The sequence below is a fragment of the Arachis hypogaea genome, chromosome 1 (genome assembly GCF_003086295.3).
Source record: "Arachis hypogaea cultivar Tifrunner chromosome 1, arahy.Tifrunner.gnm2.J5K5, whole genome shotgun sequence".
NCBI classification, from domain to species: Eukaryota; Viridiplantae; Streptophyta; class Magnoliopsida; order Fabales; family Fabaceae; genus Arachis; species Arachis hypogaea.
In genome coordinates this window covers 101691328-101706108 of record NC_092036.1, presented here as the reverse complement: position 1 = coordinate 101706108, position 14781 = coordinate 101691328, and the positions used below count along the sequence as shown (strand labels likewise).

The window sequence follows — 14781 nt, the reverse complement described above, 5'->3', positions numbered from 1 at the left end:
TTTTTGTTCACTGTGTTCCACCCGACATAGTTGCGATTGTTTAAAGGCACGCAGGACACTGGATACAGAGACATTAATAAGAGACACAACTTACTTTTTTTTTTCTTTCATTATTTTTGTTAATTTTTTATAATTATATTTTTTTATTATTATATTTTTTTTCTCCAATTTTTTGAATGAAAAAAAATAAGAATAAATTAAATTTTCATAATTTGTTTTAGTTTATCATCAAACAAAATACAATAACACTAATTTTTGTGTCTCTATTTTTTGTGTCTTGTTCTTGTCCTATTGTCGGAAGCAAACGCAGCCTAATGGTGGGTGAAAGTGGAGTGACAATAAAGCTTCTGATGGAAAAATTATATACTAAAGTTTGTTCTCGTGAGTAATCCAATTTTATACTCTTTCAGATTATAAAAATGATGTTATCTTATGACATAATATATTATTACTAACAGCTGAACTCCTTTTGTCAGCGTTGCAGCAGACACAGGAAAGTTAAGTATGATTATGCTACAAATTGTTCTCTATCTTGGCTGCTTATGCTACAAATCCTGTACTCATTGCACAAATTTAATGAATCTGTAGTGAGACAGAAATGCTACCTTGCAAAACTTAACTTAGCTAATTGATCTCAAATTTACCATAACTGTATTAAATACGATGCAGAGGATATCACTGCTATGGTATCATGCAATCTAAGTGGAAATTTAACCTTCATTATCTATGCTTCCAAAAGCTACAAAGCTACCATAACTATTCATGCAAAGAATACACTTAAGATCATGGTTCCAGCCATGACTACATCGAAACATTGGCATTATAAACAGCTTAGACAAGGATTGATATATTATCATCTCTCCCAAACTAAGATGCCAATCATATAATCTTCGCCCGTGTTCAACAACACCTGCCACTACAATTGCTTTTCTTCTGGATGTATCTGAATGCTTTCACTTTCAACACTACTTCTACTAAGGAGTTCAACAAATGTTCATGATATTGCAAAACATTGCTTTTTAATGAACCTGCTGAGACTAGCTCGCATTCTAAACCGCTTGAAAAGCAGAAGCTACTCAATTCCAACTGGATTTGAATTTTAGGTGAGCATGAGACTGCAATAGAGAAGAAAAGACATGGCTGAGCTGCGGGGTGTCATCCTGGAAGAAAAATTGCTTCCAACGATCAAAAGGAGTTGGAGGCAGTGTCACAGGACACACTTGAGATAGAATTTTTAGAGAGGCACACAAAGTTAATAATTGGCTTCTCCATCTTAGTCCATTCGGAAGAACATATTCTCCACCTAATGGATGGTTCTCAACAAGAGACACCGGACAAATGAAACCTGGACTCAGTTGACACAGATCACCTACTGACTGTGCAATTGATTGCTGAACAAGATAGGATTTTTGCACCACAGATAACTCATAGCGCAAAGGGGATCCTGATGGTCCATCAAGCGGAGAAGCAGCAGCATGAGTCAGGGTAAGAATAGTATGTTGCCATATTGACGGACCAAGAGAACTTGTGATTGACTTTAACATTGGTAAGTCGTTCAGATCTCGGGACTGAGCATCTACCCGATCAATATAGAGAATGGCATCTGGAGGAAACTTTTTCATATGCTTCTTGATAGATGACAATATTTTTCTGTTGAAAGCTTGCTCCTTCATAGAGGACCTCAGACCAGGTGTGTCAAGCATTCTGATCTTGATTCCATCTATGGTTCCAGAAACCTCTTCTACAGAGGTCGTAGCAGGTTGAAATGCATTTGTCACAACCTTCACATCATCAAAAATAGAATTTATGGTTGCACTTTTTCCCACCCCACTTTTCCCAAGAACTAGAATGTTTAAACAGAAGTCTAAATCATCTCTACAATCTTCTTCAAGCTTCTTTGCTGATAATTTTGCTGACTCAATGACAAATTCTTGATTTGAGCGCCTTCCAATATCTGCAACTAACCTGCATAGCACCTTTGAGACAAAGCAATCTTCCATAGGTAAATATAATCGCCGGACAATCCTCAAGAATTTCACGCATTTGTTCTGTACCCTCCGTATTTTTTCCTTATCTTTGTTGCTTAAGTTGTGTTCAAATTCAAGTAAGAAATCGAGACTACCTGGATCTTTGAGTAAGATAGCACTGGATTCATCAGCATTGGTCTTGCCATTCCATTCACCACCACAAGTAACATTAACAAATTGCCCTTGTGCGTCATCCCTTGATAACATTATATTTTCATGTGAACTCCTGACAAGTTCCTCTTGTTGACAGTTCTTTAAAGAACCTTTTGACCCCAAAAGATAAGAGAGGGCGGAAATTTGTTCCTTGAACTGTTCAAGGCCTTCTAGGCTTACTGTGATCAAGCTTTCCGTATCTCCATCTGAAGCAGAACCATGTCTCTTTGATTCTTCAGCTATCGTATTTAATGCAACACTGGCTTCTTCTTTAACTGTGACTCCAAATTTAAGATCTGTTTCCACGTGGTTGCAAAATAGGTTGTCTTGATTACCATCTAAATTGGCCTCAGACAGATCATTTTCCAAATATCCGTTCCCCTGAAGCAGTGTTGGGTCCAACCATCGAGAAGACTCAACACAGTGAGTTTGTTTACCTTCACAATCATCACTACATTCAAAACCGGATGACGAATCATGTAAATTGGCGTTTGAGTTTACCAAGGATTTAGGTATGCTTACCAGCTTCTTGCACTCACCTTCCTGGTTGGTTGCAAGACCTTGACTTCCATTAGCTACACTTCTTTGAGTTGCACTATCATCAATGGTGTCAGCAAAGACTTGTTCAACCGACATTATAAAATCAGTTTCAGGCTGGGAATACTGTTCTTGCGGATCATGAATGCTACTACTATTCTGTTTTGGCAGTCTGCTATTGCCATAATCCTCAATGTTGATGCTATTGACCATGTTAATAGCCTCTCTGGTGTCAACTTCCAACTTCGCTAGCATTGTGGAATTATTCTCAATCATCTCTAAGGGGCTTCCCTCATTTCTGTTTATGTCATAAAATTCTCCCTTCTCAAACTCATCTAACACTATTCTAACCTTCCCAACTTGTCTATTGCTCAAATTATCTTGTGAATACCGAGACATAACATCAGAGAAATCATCATCATCATCATCATCATCATCATCATCATAATCTATTCTACCATCAAGATCAAGCTCTTCTTCATCAAGACCTATCCCAACACTATCAATGTCATCTTGAGCTTCAGCAACAGAATTATTCGAAGAGAAATCGTTGAAAGAAAACTCATCTGAAAGCAATGAATGACTAACCGGTAATGAATTCGCAGAAGTATCATCATTTTGTTCTTCAACTTCAACATCATCAAACACCCTAATTCTGGGGGGAGGAGGCACCCTCACAACACCTAAAATCTCATCATCGGTTTGTTCTTCACCTTCAGTGTCTTCATCATCTCCATCAACATAGGTAGACAAATTGGCAAAGGGCCTAACAGGTAAAGTAGCCCCATGGATAGGAGGAGATATTCCGTTTTCAGAGGCGTAACTTCCCTCTTCATCTTCTTCATCTTCTTCGGAATCATGGTTGGTAAGAGGAGCTCGGATAGGAAGGGAAGCTGAAAGAGACCGCATTTGAGGGTTGTAAGAGACGAAAGACTTGGAATGAAAGGGCATTTTGTGGTGGTTGTTGCGGTGGCACTCACTGTGGCAGCCACAGAAGGGGGAAGGCGAAACTTCAAAGTTCAAAGTTTCAAGATTAGGATTTTGAGGTTGGCGACAACAACCTACCTACCTATTTATATATGGATTTCAAAATATCACATATAATCTTTGTCTTATGTGCCTGCATCACTATTGTTTTTTATTTTAGTATTAACCAAAACCGGATACTTTTTTAGTTTTTTTTTTTTTTTTTTTTTAACTAAATTGAAGTAATTTGTATCTTCTTTGCTTTAATTATTTATTTTTGTTAGAATTGTATCTTCTTTTGCTAATATGGTATATATCTTCGGTTAAATGGGTTAAGTGTTTGTTTAGATACGATTAAGTTGATAGAAATTTTCAATGAGAAAAGATTTTGTTTTTATTTTTTAACATGCTTGATAAATTTTTAATAATAAAAATAAAAATATTTAAAAAGTTAAAAAATATTTTTTTAAAAAAATTATGATTTATATTTTTTAAAAATATTTTTATATAATAAATAAATAAATATTTTTATATTATTATATTTAAATATAATTAATAAATAAAAATATTATATAAAATATTTAAATATAAAATTATTTTTATTTTTATAATTTTTTAAAAATAATTCAAAAAATATATTTTTTTTAAAAGTTCACTCAAACTAACCCTAATAATAATTTACTGATTTGTAACTAGTAGAAAGAATCTGAAAAAGAAAGTCTTAAAAAAAATAAAAAAACACCACTATTCCTTTATAAAAAAGAAAAAAAAGCTTTCACTTTTGTGCTTTTTTATTTGACCATACTCTTCCTATTTTAAACTCAAAGCAATTCGTCCCAAAAAAAAAAAAAAAACTCAAAGCAATTCATAACTTAAAGTTCTAAGACATATTTTTCAAATTAAATTTGTATAATTTTTTTATACCATCTCTCACCTTCGCATGTGAAAAACAAATTTCTGTAAATTTAGTTTTATTTAAAAATTTGTTGTTAATCTATAAATTGTTATACTAATTCAAACCTCAAATATTTTTTACTATATGCACAAGGCAGAAGAATTTTTTTTTTTTTTTGGTCGGTGGATTGGACAACCCCAATCCTAAGTACCCCAATGGATTGGACAACCCCCAATCTTAGGTACACAACACACCCACACACTCCTCACATATTTATCACATTTTTTTTTCAATTACATCCTCTAAAGTTTGAACCCTAGACCTTGAAGTGGAGAGGGGGGAGAAATGCCACTAGAGCCCAGGCTCATTGGCCAAGGCAGAAGAATTTAAACCACGGATACTTGATGTTTTTTTTGGGTTAACTACTAAATTAATATAAGTAGTTGATATGGTTTTTGTAGAAGTATGAGTGCCCAATCATAGCATGATTAAATTGGACCTAATGGGCCTAATGATAGGGCCCAAATAACTGTAGGCCCCATAGAAATAACACCAACGAAAAAGACAAGACCACCATAGCAGAGAATGCAAGCAAGCTTCAGCTGCTACTCTTTCTCCTTCTGCAGCCATGGAAGGAAACGATTCAAAGCCGAAATCTTGAAGCAACCAAACCACTGACACTCTCTCCCATGGCGCGTGCCCATTCCACTTTCTTCTCCCTCGTTGCACCTTCCACCTGCCCCACACGAACCCAGCCCGTTATTCTAGCTTTGTCAATTGTATCTTCACGCCCTTCAAAAATCACTCGCAGGAAAAATCATTTGCGACCCAAAATTCTGAAAATCCTAAACCCTAAACCCGTCGTTCCCCTTCCTCCCCAAGAACCTTCACCACCACTAGAACCCGCTGCTCCTATTCCCTGCCCTCAGTCCACTGAAGAAAACGAGCTCCTCTCCGTTGAGGCTCCATCCGAGGAGACTCATGGCGAAGTTGATGCCGCTGACGCCACCGAAGAAGCTGAAGATTTGGAAGACTTGCAAGTCTCCGAGGCCACCATTGAACCCAAGGATGTTTCTGGTAAAGTTTCTGCTTCGGATATCTTCAAATTTGGCGGTGTGTGTTTTCTTGGGGCTATTGTGTATCAGGCGATTTTGTCGGTTTTGTTTATTATGAATTACGATTCGAGAACTAAAGATGGGAACTTTGAGGTAAATGGAAGCGAAAAGAGAGATCTTTTGCTCAATGGAAATGGGAATAGTGAGCCAGTTACCGGTAGCAATGTGCTTCGTGTGATGGGTCAAGCTGTGAGGCAAAAGAAAATTGAGGAGATTAAGTTAATGGCAAGGAAAGCTCGGAGAATTGAGAGAATGGAGAAGAAGAAGAAGAAGAATGAAGAAGAAGAAGAAGATGGTGATGATGAAGATGTGGATTATGAAAGTGATGACGATTTAAGTTATGCTTCTAGTCCTAAACCTGGTATTGAGAGAGAGATTGGTGCACGCTTAATGAAGCTGCAGAATAGAATCAATGGTAATAAGGATGCTCATAAGAATGCTCATGAAGGAAATGAGCAATTAATGTTCAAGAAAAAGCTTAAATATAAGTACCCTTCGATTAAGGCAACAAAAACTCCCAAGGGATTTCCCGGGACTCGAGATCATAAAGCACCTGATGCCAAAGATAGAAATTCAGAAGTTAGAAGGGAGGTTGTTAGTTCTGTGAGTGATGATATTCATCATGCACAAATATCACATGAAGATAAGCCAGTGATTGAACAAGATGACGAGATACGGGAAAGTACACCGAGTGTTCCACTGAAAGAAAGAGGAGAGTCTGTTGCTCAAGAGTCCGAGGCAATTCTAAATAATGGGAAGAATTTGGAAAGAAATCTGGAGACGCCAAAACCTGGAGTTAAAACAACAAATGCAAACAACAGTAATGTGTTATGAACTTGTTATCCATGAGTTTGTTTATTCATACATCTTTCATTTTCCATGAGTTTGAATTTGAATTTGAATGAATACAATTACAACAATGAATATATAACATATTATTATCCTTCTTGAATATATTTCGCTGGGGTCTTCTCCCGAGTTATGAGAAGCAACCAGTGAGTCAGTGACAAATAGGTTGGCTTATAATAAACTTAGCATGATTTTGTGTATTTTGTTAATATGTTTAGGTGGTGTCTGGAAGACTAGCTTTGGGTTGTCTGGAGTTGAATTAAAACAATCGAGAGAACCGAGGAAACAAAATTCTGAGAGTTTTGTGGAAGAAAAGCAGGACACTGACCCTAGTTTTGAAAAGGATGTGCTGCAGAACATAAATGGCAGTTCAAGAAATGGATTAGCTAGGAAAAAGACCGAGACTGATACGTGGTGGCTCAACCTCCGTTATGTTCTAGTATGTGCAGAAAAACTCTTTTTCAGTAGCTTAAGCATGGAAATGACCTAGCATACCTACCCATTGATAGTGATACACACCACTTTCTTGTATAGTTATGGAAACCTTTGCAATTTCTTCTGTTCTATCATCAACTATTATCAAGTTTATAAACCATCTTGACACAAGTTGCTTTACTTTTGAAGGTAATTCTCATGCAAGGAGGCGTCAACGGGGGAACAAAAGGGATCTATAGTGTAAAGATCGGTTCTAAGGGGCAGGACCAAAGTGAAGATTCCTATATTGTTGCTTTTGAGGATCATGCTGATGCCAACAACTTTTGTTTTCTACTGGAGTCCGCTTTCAAGGAGTTGGGTGATTTCAGTGCAGATGCTGTTCCGATGACAATACAAGTAAGAACCTCGACTTGTGAAAGATACCCTATATGGTGAGTGCACTGCCCAATCATTTTTTAGTTTTGATGTTCGGCAGGAACTCAAAAAAGAAATATTGTCACGTGGCAAGCAAGTAGTAGTTGTGAAGAAGAGGCAGCTTCAACTCTTTGCTGGGCAACCACTTGGTGATGCTGAGAAGGCCTTGTGCTCTTTAATTGAACATGATCAAAATGTGATCACATCCAGATGACCATTATAGAAACAGCAATTGCTGTTTTGTACAGCGTCAAGAGAGTGCTTGTTATTCTGATCTTGGTAGAATTCTTTGATCATGGGAATAGGCAAAATGTTAGGTAGGAAAAATCACAATGTTATATGGAACATCAGCTCAGTTTTTGTTCCAATTGTATAAATGGAATGAACTCAATGGAAGTAGTCGAAATTTCTGGAGTAGAAATCAAATTGGAAATCTTTGTTATTCTTTAATGATCAATCTGCTAGTTTCTTTAACATGGCTTTTTTCATTACGAGAGACCAACTGTAAAAAAAAAAAGAAACAAGCTTTTATTTCGAAATAATACTCAATTTAGTCCTTGAATTTACATCCAAGCCTCAATTTAGTCCCTAAAGTTTTAATTTCCTGTATTTAATCCCCAAACTTTGCGAACATAACTCATGTTAGTCCTTGAATCAATTTTCAACATACAAACGTTAACGAAACACTGTTGTGGACAGCCGGACATTACACTAAAATTTGTAAAATGATATCGTTTTAATTGACACTCAAATAATCCAAAAACATCATAAGTAGTGTTTATTAAAATTTTACCTAACAAAATAAGTAATGCAAAACTGTTTATGAGCTATTTGAATGTCAAAATCAAAACTGCATCATTTTACATAAAGATCGTTACTAAATAGAAGTAATTGAAACTTCAAGGACTAAATTGAGACTCACGTGTAAATTTAAGGACCAAATTGAATATTAACTCTTTTATTTCATCATTCAACAAGACAACTCCTACTCATGCAGCATCATGAGCCTTAGGAACTTCACATACAGAACTAAATTTTGGATATCTGCTATATGACTATAAAACTACGGAGTAATACACCCAATACCCAATATTGCTTCAAGTACCAACTATCTTAAACAATGAAATAGCGTGAATTGGTGTCAACTTGGATTGGCAGAAGCACTGCCACATCTCCAGCTTCTGTTCCTTGTCCTTTGTGAGTGCCTCATACATTGAAGTTGCGATACTCCGAGCCATCTCTCGCCTCAGGCAATCTATCGTTCAGTAAATCAGCTGCCACTTTAATCAGTTCTGCCAACCAAGATTCATCCATTTCTCCAAGCCCCTCCTGCATCAAATCAAACTCACCTTAGAAACAACACAAACACCACTGAAAATAAGCAGCACAAGGAAGCAGCAACTTATACCTTGATGAATTGTCAAAGAAGGAGAATCTTTCATAGATTAGATAAATGTCTCACCTCACATAAACTCAACGTGAATTGAATATCCATGAATGAACCGAGCACCTTCTTTGCTTTGTGTCAATGACACTGAACCTTCAATTACTGGATCTTGTTCCAGCTCTATGGGGATCATAATAGTATATGAATGCCTGCAAAAGAGATTAATAACATAGTGACATCAAAGTAGTACCGGAACTTAAAAAGCAACTTTGTGCATTACATTCCAGCATCAAAATAACCACAAATAATATAAAACTAGGTTAAATAGAAAAAGGAAATAAATGGCAATAAACAGTCAGGTTCCCTGCCTGACTTAGCTTCACAGTTTCTTTGGTAAAATTATTCCAAACAGTGATTGAATCTAGTTCCCGTCTTCAGGACACTCATTACTCAAAATTATGAAACTGAAAAAATGACGCCTATTACTGTAATGAAGAAAATCCGCATTTTAGTTCCCACAATTTTCAGAATATAACTTTAGTTTTTGAAAGATTACTAGATTAGCGACATCAATCTGGTCCATAGACTGCACAGTAAAAAATTGTCCATACATTATTAATTTTGCTCACCAAATGACATTAACTTGATTCCATTAGAAAACAACTTTTTTGTTTAGGATATTTTGATCTTGCAAAAATCAGTTGAGTACCTTATAGCTGACATTCAACATTTCAACTGTAGAACTGTAATGATTGTTTTAAAAAAATAAACCAGGTTGAAGATGTGTGCCATACACTACTTAGTAGTTACACACATGCTAATAAGTAATGGACTTATGGACTTGAATGTATCACATCATGGAAAGATGAAAACAATAACCAAGTATTGGACATAGTTATATATACATACACCGCACCTGCTCCCAATGTGCTGGAGGGTCCTCTGGTGCAGTGGACAGGAGTCAGGATTTGTCCACTTTCTCTCCTGCAACTACTGTGCACTAGATGATTATCAGTAAGGAGTTGACTAATGATAATTGCTTGGTGCTATTGCTGGCCAATTAAATTCAATATTAAACCAAAATGCAAAACCAATGTAGACATGCAGTGGTGCTGTAGAACAAGCGAAAATTATTTCCATAAATGCGATATATCGCAAGATTTTTCAATAATAATAAATGTTGAGAAGGAAAGAAGAAATTAACAAGAGAAATGTGGGAGGGAGCAAATATAGAATATGTACCACATGTTACCAATAATCTTTACACGAGCAAACCCCATCCTTAAAATGATGAAATCGAAATCCATCTCTCATGATAAGTTCCCTTGAGGTGACAAAAGACAATAGCTTTATTACCGAGTGACAATCATGGCAGACACGGAGATTTTTCATCACATATAAAGGCATCCAAGATGGCAAACTCAGTAACCCAAAAGCGAAGGCAAGCTTTTCACTATGGTATTTCTGACTCCTATGGGGAGAAGAAACTGGACTAATATATCTTCCTGTATGTTCTATCTTCTTCATCATCTCCTCCAGTTTTATATAAATTTCCTTTATCTGTGGATGATTGGTGTCATCTACGGTGAATACATGTACCGTGTTATCAACCTCTATCCAGCTACAGCCTGGACTCTTTCGAATTCCCTTCACTTTCATTAGCTTTCTCATATTAGCAACACCTTCTAACTCTCCAGATTCAGCATATATATTTGCTAGAAGGACATAATTACCAGAATCTTCAGGATTTAATTCCACCAAGTTCTTCAAGGCAGTTTCTGCTAGATGTGATTCATGATGGATTCGGCAGGCTCCAAGTAGAGCCCCCAAACAGTAGCATTCGGCTTAAAAGGCATTTCATCTATCACTTCCTTTGCCTCGTCTAGCATCCCTGCTCGTCCAAGCATATCTACTATACAAACAAAGTGCTCACTTGTAGGAGAAATACCAAAAACTTTAGTCATGGATTTGAAGTAATGTTTACCCTCTACTACAAGCCCCATGTGGCTGCAGCCAGATAGAACAGAAATATAACTAATGTGATCAGGTTTGCACTCGGTCTTCAACATATCCTCAAATGTCTCAATTACTTTCTTGCCTAAACCATTTTGAGCATATGCTGCCATCATAGCATTCCAGGAAATAAGGTTTTTCACATATATTGAGTCAAAAACTTTCTGTGCTTCTTTGATTTGCCCACATCTTGAATACATGGTAACAATACTATTTGCAACTGAAACATCCGATATAAGGGCGAACTTAATGGCATGCGATACAATTTGCATCCCAAGTTTTACAACAGCTAAGTCAGCGCATGCCCTAATTGAAGTAGCTAAAGAGATCCAGTCTGGTTCTACTCCTCTTCTTCTCATCAGAACATACAACTTCAGTCCTTCTTCCGATAACCCATGTTGAACATATGTGCTTAGCATTGAGTTCCAAGTGATGACATTGCGCTCAGGCATTAAATCAAAACATTCACGAGCTCTGGAAATGTCTCCATTCTGAGAGAAGGCAGTGATCATGGCTGTCCATGATATAGTATCTCTAAGCGGCATCAATCTAAATGCAAGATAAGCTTTCTCAAAATCGCCAAACTTTGAATACATTGTAATAATTGCATTCCCTACAGGAACATAAGAATCCATACCACTTTTGATTGTATATCCATGAAGCAGCTCCCCAATAGCAGCATGATTTTGTTCTGAACAAACCCCAAGAACAGTTGCAAGGGTAACATCATCCAACACAACAGAAGCCTGTCTCATTTGGTTAAACAATGCCAGAGCGTCTTCTTCAAGTCCAAACTGAGCCACACCAGTGATCAAGCAAGTCCAAGAAACTTCATTGCGTTCCTCTAAGCAGTCAAACACGCGCCTCGCCAATTCTAAGCATCCACACTTAGCATACATATCTATCAAACCACTTCCCAAATAGGCATCTAAGCCATGCTCCACGCGAAGAATCCGAGCATGCAAGTGTGCACCCCATTCAAGATCACCAATGCTGGCACACGCGCTGAGTACACTACCATAGGTCATGAAAATCGGGTTAAACCCCCTATCACACATCTCTAAAAACAAGAAAAGGCATTTGACCCCAAGGCCATGCTGAGATAAAACTGAGATCAAAGTGTTCCATGAAACAGAATCATGTTCCGGCATCCGAGCAAACAAATCAAGAGCCTTATAAGCTCCATACAACCTTGAATAACCGTAAATCATGCTGTTCCAACAGAACAAACTGGGCTCCTCAATGCCAAAGAAGACACTCTCAGCGAACCCAATCGCTCCGCATTTAATGTACATATCAACAAGGGCGTTTTGGATGCTGATATGGGCTCCTAAACGTAATTTGACCACAAGGGAATGCAACTGAAGAGCGAAAGGAGTGCATCTGAGGCAGCCACAAGCCTTCATTACACAAGTAAACGAAAAAGGATCAAATTTGTCCTGAGTTTGACCATTATGAAATTCGAATTCCCGGAGCATGGAAGCGAAGATCTGGATGCTATGAGCTGGGAGGCCATTGTGAGAGTAGCCAGATATGAGGGTTGTCCAAGAGACGGAGTCTCGTTGGGGCATTTCGTCGAACAGGTGTTGTGCATGGGAGACCTGACCAGAAGAGAGTAGCGCATGGATGATGGCATTCCAAGTGAAGACATTGCGGTGAGTGGTGGACTCGTGGAAGAGGCGGAAGGCATCGTCGGTGAGGTGGCAGTTGGAATAGACGTGGAGGAGGCTATTGCGCAAGAAGACGGAGGCGTACCAGCCGGAGAAGATGAGGTGGCCGTGGAGCACGCGGGCGCTGCGTGGGGATTTGAGGGAGGAGCAATGCTTGAGTGTTTCGTAGAGGTTCTGGTAAGATAGGTAAGAATAGGGCATGGGCTTAGGAAAGGGCATGGCGAAGAAGAAAGGAAGAGAGGTTTAATATTTGAAAAAAACTGTAATCATCTTCTTCTTTGTTTTTTTCCCTTGATGAGCATGCTTTATTGTCATTCTTACTTGTATTCATTTAGTGGTTAACTCCAAGGTTCTGAAAACCGAACCGGTCATCAAGCCGCTCTAGCTACTGGTTCACTGGTTCATAGGTTCAACCGGTTCGACCGTGATTGAAACGAAAAAACCGTTTTATAATAAAATAATAAATAAAATATAGATAAACACATTAAAACATAATTATATTCTAACATAAACTTTAAAATATCATCCAAATTAAAAATACTACATAAGCCAGAATATTATGATCTCATTCAAATACAAACTTAAAAGTCAAATAACAAAAACAACCAACCAAACATAAAATTCCTACATCCAACTGATCAAGTTTGTCATTCAATCTTATTAGTCATTTGGGATTTTCATGAGATCAGCTTGACTTATTCCGTTGGATAACTTAGTAAGGTATAAATCCAAGTCAATATATGGAAATGCAAACCAAAAACTGGATGTTTGCAAAACATTTCATTGATCAAATGCTGAAATGCGGTGAGATCAAATAACAACCAGCAAGCATCGCAAAGCAAAACAATCATATTCATCTTGGAATGACACAACACAACCCTACCCTAATCAATTAATCAATCAACAAAATTTATACCTAGGGTTAAAGAATCAAAGTATAAAATTCGAATAGAAAATCCAACAACCCAATAACAAAAAATAAAGACAATCTTAATTTCAAGAATCACAATAACACCAATAATTTAGCAAATTAACAAATTAACAATTTGATAAGAACAAAGCAACCCAATAATCTCAATTTCAACTTTCAAGAATCACAACAATTTAATGAACTAACAAGTACAAATTCCAAATAGAAAATCCAGCAGCCCACTAACAAAAAATAAAGACAATTTCAATCTCAAGAATCACAATAACAGCAACAATTTAGCAAATTAACAATTTGAGAAGAGCAAAGATACCCAATAATCTCAATTGCAAGAATCACAACAACTATTTGACGAATTAACAAGTACAAAATCACAGGTTTACAAGAACCCACAGCAAATCACTCCAACCCAATAATCCCGAGCCTAACTCTATCATCAAAAAAATTGACACTAAGCGAAGAATGTAGACTACACCGAACCAAGGGCACTTCTGGAATGGTTCCTTTGATAGAAGATCGGTACTTGAAGTCAGAAAGATCCACGAGTCAACCGATTAGAAAAGAACTTTCCTTGAACTGAAAGCAGGAACTCCCACTCTTCCATCACTTTCCTTTCACTTCCACGCATGCAAGGGTCGGTCAGGAAGAAGGCTGTTCGTAGTCAGCCAGCTTAAAGGGATGGGATTGATTAAAGGAATGGCCCAGCACTCGAAGTAAAAGCATTAGATAAAAGACTACCCTCCAAGAAATTGTTGAACTTGGAGAAAGTATTCACTTTGCCTTCCATGATTCATAAGTCAAAATTATTCGAAAATAATTCAACCTAGTAACAAGTTACAACAACAAAATTCCCAACTTAACTAACAATAATTATTCATTATTATTCAACAATTCAACAAAGTTCACAGTTCACAGAAAAATCAAAAATCTAAATCATAGACATAGCTCACAGTTCACGGTTCACAATTCACAGAACTTCACATTAACAACAAATTATTCAATTATAGTTAAAAGAAATTACCTAGAAGCTAGAAGCCTTGAACAGAGCACGCAAGAGGGAGACCCCACGACAAGGTTCACCTTTGAATGGGCTTCGAACAGCCTTCGAACGGGCAGTGGCTGCAGTGGAACAGAGCTGGCACTGACGGCACAGTGACTGCGCGACGGAGGCTTCCACGTTCGCACGGTGGCTGCGCGATGGAGGGGAAGGAAGGTTGCGACGGCTGCAGCGCGATGGAGGGGAAGTGAGGGAGCAGGTGGTGGCTCTTCGAAGCTGGAAGTTCCGACGGCGGCGGTAGCAGGCGGTGGCTGGACGGAAGTAAGGGAGGACCAGGAGCTCTGGACTGAGTGTGAGAGACAGAGAGAGGCTAGAGCGTTCTGGTTCTGGAGGCT

General features: G+C 37.7%; 2 protein-coding genes and 1 pseudogene across 5 annotated transcripts; 1 reads left to right on the top strand and 2 right to left on the bottom strand.

Moving 5' to 3' along the window:
* Positions 1-599: 599 nt before the first annotated feature.
* LOC112703950 (translocase of chloroplast 126, chloroplastic) lies at positions 600-3931 on the bottom strand. Of its 3 annotated transcripts, none has more exons than XM_025755562.3 (2): positions 2720-3931; positions 600-2617 (listed from the first exon to the last, which is right to left on the bottom strand). In XM_025755562.3, the coding sequence occupies exons 1-2, from the start codon at positions 3666-3668 to the stop codon at positions 1077-1079; spliced, it is 2490 nt and encodes an 829-aa protein (XP_025611347.1). In that variant the 5' UTR covers positions 3669-3931; the 3' UTR covers positions 600-1076. The 3 variants fall into 3 exon arrangements, with proteins under 3 accessions (XP_025611347.1, XP_072064038.1, XP_072064014.1); XM_072207937.1 differs by having other exon boundaries at positions 600-3205; positions 3306-3766; XM_072207913.1 differs by having other exon boundaries at positions 600-3216; positions 3306-3761.
* Positions 3932-4690: 759 nt separating this feature from the next.
* On the top strand, positions 4691-7841 carry LOC112703913 (uncharacterized). 2 transcript variants are annotated; one of them, XM_025755534.3, is made up of 4 exons: positions 4691-6513; positions 6761-6981; positions 7167-7373; positions 7453-7841. In XM_025755534.3, the coding sequence occupies exons 1-4, from the start codon at positions 5268-5270 to the stop codon at positions 7603-7605; spliced, it is 1827 nt and encodes a 608-aa protein (XP_025611319.1). In that variant the 5' UTR covers positions 4691-5267; the 3' UTR covers positions 7606-7841. The 2 variants fall into 2 exon arrangements, with proteins under 2 accessions (XP_025611319.1, XP_025611324.1); XM_025755539.3 differs by having other exon boundaries at positions 7437-7841.
* Positions 7842-8316: 475 nt separating this feature from the next.
* Positions 8317-14781, bottom strand: LOC112703943 (pentatricopeptide repeat-containing protein At2g13600-like; annotated as a pseudogene).